The sequence below is a fragment of the Lupinus angustifolius genome, chromosome LG10, assembly GCF_001865875.1.
Source record: "Lupinus angustifolius cultivar Tanjil chromosome LG10, LupAngTanjil_v1.0, whole genome shotgun sequence".
Lineage (NCBI taxonomy): Eukaryota > Viridiplantae > Streptophyta > Magnoliopsida > Fabales > Fabaceae > Lupinus > Lupinus angustifolius.
In genome coordinates this window covers 1,675,417-1,682,215 of record NC_032018.1, presented here as the reverse complement: position 1 = coordinate 1,682,215, position 6,799 = coordinate 1,675,417, and the positions used below count along the sequence as shown (strand labels likewise).

Sequence of the window (6,799 nt, the reverse complement as noted above, 5' to 3'; positions counted from 1 at the left end):
ATATATAAATTAATACAAATTGTACATAAAAAAACAATTTGTCTTGGTTTTAATATGCTAAAGTAGAAGTAGTTGATTACCATTTTAAGTAAGGTTGAGTGTATACTAAGTAAGGGTGGTATGTGTATGACCCTTGCGTTTATATATATAAATCACTTGAAATATGGCAGCTTGGTTGGAATTTGCCACCTCCAAGTCCAACAACCTTCCTTAGTTCCTTTGGTATCCAAAAGATCATAGTCTTCATCCTTTAAATCAGCACTAGTTTATGGCACTATATGCTTTCAGTTTGGGATTACCTTTATTTAGTTGATTAAGCAATTAGAAGTGGCCAAATTAAAGCAAGGGTCCAAGGCTTTTTTGAAGCAATGAATAGAAAGACAACCCTCACTTTCGTATCCAATTTTTGTCCATTATTTTTTAAATTACTTATTTTTTTTTTAAGAGAGGCTCAATTGTTGGCAAAATCAAGTATATCTTGGCAATTTTGCTTGATTATACCTAATGTACATTGTAAAAGTGAATTTCACACGCTTCATTTTTTTTTACGAGCAACACATTATCCACCATTGATTTGTAATACTTTTGTTTGAGAGTCAATGATAACTAACATATAAATGATGAAAATTTACTGACAATATAAAAAATACTTACATTATCACGTACACAATAATAGCTATACTTTTGGAGTGAGATTCCTTTACAATAATAAACTTGTGAATTCTATAAAAAACAAAGAAAATATAAATAAAATAACACTTATATTTTTATTAATCATATTAAAATTACAGTTTTATCCTTGAAACATAAAGAAAAAACTTCCCCTCATGGAGAGGAGAGTCTCACTCATACTTTTGATGTTTTAATGCCTATTTTTCTTACAACAAGTACGTGTCACCAATTAAATGGTTTGAAGATAATAAGAAATTATAATTTAGGTTTCATGAATCATGCATCACACTAATAAAATAAATGTATAGTTAAAGCTCCACTAAGCCTAAAATAAAATCATAGATGTTTAGGTTTTATATAAGTTGTTGGTATAATGGAAAAAAGGGTGAGGAAGATGGTGATGGCTAAAGAGATATAAGGGGAGAAAAAACAACAAGAACAGAATTGAGGACTTCGACTTCAATTATTGCGCACTGATTAAAGTGGCATTACCTTCCAACAACTCTTCCTTTAATGTCATTTCAAGATTTGAAACTAACTTTTTTTCTTTTTGTAAGAACTCATATCTAGAAGAGGCGCATTAATATTATTATATAGTATAAATATATTATAGTGAAACCCAGTCGTGCAATTTGTAGGAATTTATATTATGAGATTGTAGTAGAAAGTTAAGAAGGTAATTAAAGTTAAGTAAGTGAAGTAGAAAGCAAAAAAAAAATGTGTAGCTTGATATGTTTAGCAAACATAAGGGATAGTGAAATTTGTTAAATGACTTAAAGTGCACCATAATATTATTTTGACTAATATATTTATTTTTATAAATAAATTTGTGGTTAGATTGGACCCATTCTACAAAGTAGCTAAAAGTTGTGTCATAAAGTGAAAGTTATAATTTTGAGATTGTAGTTTATAATTGTGTAATTAATCATTAAATTAGAGTTGTTTAATAGAGTTTATTGTACAACTAATTGAAATTTATTAGATAATTTAAAATGACATTTAATATTTTTTAAATATATTTTTCTGATTGTTTAAACTAAATAGGTTATATAATTTTTATACTATAATTTTGGTAATTACAATTGATCAAATAATTCTAAAATATAAAGTTATCATTTTTTATATATTTTATTTGATGGACTCATAGAAGAAGATTTGCCCCAACAAATGTTCAGTGTATAAATTTGGCTAAATGCTCAATCATGAATATTATGGTTGCTTCATGCATGTTCATGTGAATAGTATAAAAATTAATGATTTCGACCGATCAACCACTTCCTATTATAGATGACAAAACAATTAATGTAAACAAACTTTCCTAAAAGGACATGAATGTATCATACGATCAAAGTGTAAAAATATAATATAAAATTATATATGTGAAGTTCAATAATTGAATGTAATCAGTTGCTAGATTCAGATTGTAACAAATATCTTGTCATTCAAACGGCGCTTAATTTTAATATATGAGAGGAGCTTATAATGAAAAAGCTTGTGTTGAGTAAATATAATATTGGCTACTCAAATTGGATTTTAAATATTTAAACTATGTTAACTTTGTAACATATCTGAAGTATTTCTTATACTATTTATTACTATTAAAAAAATTGCGGAGCAAAAAAAAAGTCATTTCGAATTGATAGTCATTAGCTTCAACTCAATTTTTAACATTGAACTATTTTTTCAGTTATTTGTGATAACAAAGCCTTAATATTTAAAATACTATGGTCAAGGATTTCTATATTGGCTCTAACGTTAGAGGCAGCCAATTATATTTATCAATTGGATTAGCCAAAGCATACATTGAGGACATGAATCATCTATTCCGAATAATGTCCCACTGCATGTACCAAATCAATCAGAATGTTACATTTTATCAATTTTTGTTTTTAAAAATATTATTTTATTCACATGTCAATATGTGATTGACTTGAGAATAAAACACAATTAGGAACATGTGATCCTCATCCCCTACCTTCCTAATCACCAAGCTCAACAATATTGTTAATTCCATACACATAAAATAAAATAAAAGAGTTACATTAATTTCAGAAGACCGAAGATAAGACATTAAAATAAGGTAAATTTGCATTGAGAAGTTAACTCCAGTAATTTTCGAAGTTATAAGCTTACAATTTTTTAATACATAGTTACTTTTATAGATCTCTTAACTCCCATCTTTAGAATATGTGCGTCTTTTTCGAGTAGAGGCCCACGAACACTTTCTTCAATATCAACCACTTACTGCATCATTTTAAAGTTTCAAAACACTTTTTTCTTTGGAATCATATTTTTTGTTAAAAAATAGAATTAAGATGTTTTAAACACACACAACATATTATTAATCTCCTTCAAACACAATTAACCAGCTAAAACATCAGTCTTATCTTGTAAATTAAACTTGAAAATGTTACTATTTAAAGTATCTTTTTAAGGAAAGCAAAACAGAGGGGAAAGGAGCAAAAGTTGAGAAAAACAACAATTTTTTGAAGAAGGGACAGCAATATTTTTCACTTAGACATGTTAGTGGAATCACGTGAGGACAATGAGTGGGGGTAGTGGTATTCTGTAAAAGCCAATTTAATTTTAACCAAATTAGGGGCACCTATCAAGAGCCACAGCTCTAAATCTTTCAAAATTTTGGCACAAACACGGTGCAAAACTTGTTGCCAAATTCTTTATAAATTAATTCTGAGCGTGCATAAGCATGTATATATATAAATATATTACTCATAATGTAAAATGAATTTGACTGGCTAATATGCATAAGATTAAGGGGAAGGTATCCTAAAAGCAAGAAACTTGAAACTTGATAAAATCAAGTATGATGACATATTAACAATATTTGGGGCAATTGTAAAAGAGAAAACAAAGTTTGAGTAGACATAGATTCAGTATATATATATACTTTGAGTACAAGGAGGTGTACGATGACGAGTACAATCAGAAAGATCTCATTAATTTTGTTCCCTAGTTGTTTGAGTATATGCTATATTCGTATATCTATTCCTATTTTATAATTTCAATTAACAATGAAAGATAAATTAAACATTATGCTAAAACCCTTCAACAATTTTACCTTTTCAGCTTCAATTATTGTACCCATTTTCTCATAAAGAGCGTAGATGAACATGCAGGCTTATCAGTAACATAATTTTATGATGTACTCATTCTTACAATTAAGTATAAAAATTCATTAGTCAAATTTAAAAGCAATTGTGTTTTTCTTTCATATGGAGAAGCAAAATCCGTTATTAGGATAGTATGTAATACAAAATCGAACAAAAATCCCATGGAGGTAGTTAATTAACTCCACTCTTTAATTTCACCTTTTATTGTTTATAAGCAACAATAATGGTTAACGTTGATAATCAACATTAACATTATTAACAAAGGATCTAGGAACATTAAATAACTCATGAACAAGATATTAGTTTAAGGTCGATTAATCTTGCTTCCTCAATTGTTTGTAAAACCTCTTTATGAACTCATCAGCTTTCTTGTCCACCATGTTGTCCTTATCATCGGCGTCCAGTGGGAATGGTGAGTCAGTTACCCTAAGCTGCCTCACCATTGGGCTCTTTCCGAACCCTGGAAGTGCTGGTGATGAATATGTTGACTCAACCATGGTCTCAATGTTATTAGTGTTTAGCATTTCCAACACAGCTTTTACTGCATTCATCTCTTCGTCTACGGGTGGTGGCGCGTGAGCACACGTGAATAAGTGGTTGTTGTTGTGGTTGCGGTGGTGCTTGCGTCCGATGGGGAAGAAGTAGTTAGGTGTGTTGCTACAGCTGAACTCATACTCCCTTTGAGCGGAGAATTGGAGGTTGGAATCACGGCGGGTAGAGGTGGAGCCACCGTTGTGGTGATGGTGGAACATTAAGTTTGCGATGGCTTTTCCGGCGAGCTTGCCACGGCGTTTGAGGACCATGTTGAGATCCAACATAAGTTTACCTTTGGAGAAGCCTTTTCTCAACATGAATAATACAACACGTACCATGCTCCATACTTTCTTCGCTATTATTGGTAGATTGCTTTCCATTTCTCTAATGTCTTTTTTCTTGTATATAACTTTGAAATTATTCGAGAAATGAAGAGATGGATTGAAGAGAAGAGGAATGGTGAGGTGCTTATATAGTAGAGGAAAGAAAGCAGGTTAAGAAAAATGTGGAAATTATGTTATTTATGTATTAAGCCCACTTTAGAATTAGAATAATAAACCCTTGGTGCATACATATTATGTGTTACTTTATGTCTTTTTTTAATCATTTTATCACTTTTCATTACTGGTGGAGCTTCTTTAGAGGTTATTTTAATAATATCCATTTCCGAGCATTGTATACTTTTACAACATATTGATGGACATTATGCATGTGTGTAATTGTGTTTATAAAGAGTGGAATTGTTCCATAAAAAGAATGGAACAATTTTTGTGAGTTTTTTCAATAAGTATTAGATTAAGTTGAACCTTGAGGTTGGCTTAGGCTTTGCCCTCAGAAATAATCACATTTTTAGTAATAATAATTATAATTACGTTTAATATTTTTAAGCTCGTCTGCTTGTCATACTTCATGTTCCAGCAAGTTTTCACAAGCCTAAGCAGGAATCCAAAATATGAAACGAGATATTTTTATATGGAGATCAGAGAGAATTAACAATATTTTTTACTATTTAAAAGGCTATAGCATCAAATAAGGTATTGATTGGGATTATTGCCTTTAAATTAATGAATTTATTTCAAAATTTAAGTTACATTAGGTTTCAAAAAACATGTCCAGTACATGATCACCTATTCTAAATGATATGTTATTTCCTTTCATATATCAATCAAATATTGACATATGAACAAAAACAAATTCTTAAAAAACAAAAAATTAATATTCTAATTGACTCAAAACAAAGAATAGAGTACTGTTTATAATATGTGATATCGGTCTACAAATTGAAATGTTAATCAAATATCAATAATTAATAATACAATCATAATCATAATATATAAATCTCATACACCATCAAAATATACATTTTTCTCATCAAATAATTATAAGCAGAAATAATCAAATTACCACACTCTTTTGAATTGTGAGAATCTTTAGTTTACCAATTTTCTCACTAAAACATTTTCTCTAACATTCTCCTTACCATTATTATCATCAGGGACAAGTAGAGTTTCACCTACCTGTTCACCTAATTTAGTTCGATTATAATCGAATCCAAATATGATCGAACTTTATTGTATTTAAGATAAGTTTTAAGTTAAAAAATAGATTAAATCAACATTTAGAATTAAGTAGAAAACAAATATTAATTGATCCAATCTATCCTATGATTATTCATTTATCATTTGTCATGTAGATATTCAATTGTGTAGAGAGTACTAATACCTACCTTAATTCCAATTCAAATAGAAAGAAGTATACAAGATTGCAAAAATATATTTTTTATCATAACTTACGTGCACTAGTTATAACTTATAATTGAACTTCTGCTTTAATGCTTAAAATTTATCCAGGGCCAAACAGTTCAATGACAATGGGTATACATGTGGATAGTTTCTATTGGGCGTAGCAAGTTTCTATGATCAATCATAATACGTTTGCTACTAACTAAAGGGACAATCTTAACAGAGATAATCTAGATTTTGAAGGCAGACGTTATTTTATGTTAAGAAAAGTGATTCAAGAAAACATACTATATACAAGAAAACGAATAGGGTTAATTTAATCCAGTCCTCAATGTATAAGATTTAGCTTATCCACTCCCATGTCTCTGTAATTGTCAGGTTATTATATGGATGCTCTGCCACATCTGAAAAAGCAGCCTATGCTAATATATATAAGCAATTTAGTATTCAAAACCTGGATCCAAATTATTCTAACGTTACCCTCTTGCTTGCTGCACCATGCTTTGTTGTGGAGCACATCTACTATCCTACAAGGTGTGCTATTCCATGTGTTACTGTTTGTGATTGGTTAAAAATATATATTTAAATTAAAATTTTAATAATTAATTATTTTTCTGACTAATTATAAGCAATGACACATGAAATGGTACATTGTTTTGGGACATCACATGTTGGACACAAAAAGAAGCTCATTATATAATTAAAGCAATTGATTCTTGG

The 6,799-nt window shown here is 29.5% G+C and overlaps 1 protein-coding gene across 1 annotated transcript; it reads right to left on the bottom strand.

Moving 5' to 3' along the window:
* LOC109357782 lies at positions 3,972-4,773 on the bottom strand. The gene has a single exon (XM_019601826.1). It carries the CDS (start codon positions 4,715-4,717, stop codon positions 4,118-4,120), a length of 600 nt encoding a protein of 199 aa, XP_019457371.1. The 5' UTR covers positions 4,718-4,773; the 3' UTR covers positions 3,972-4,117.

What these genes read in the sequence shown, in the direction of transcription:
- LOC109357782 (XM_019601826.1), bottom strand. Translation starts at nt 4,717, where the DNA reads ATGGAAAGCAATCTACCAATAATAGCGAAGAAAGTATGGAGCATGGTA.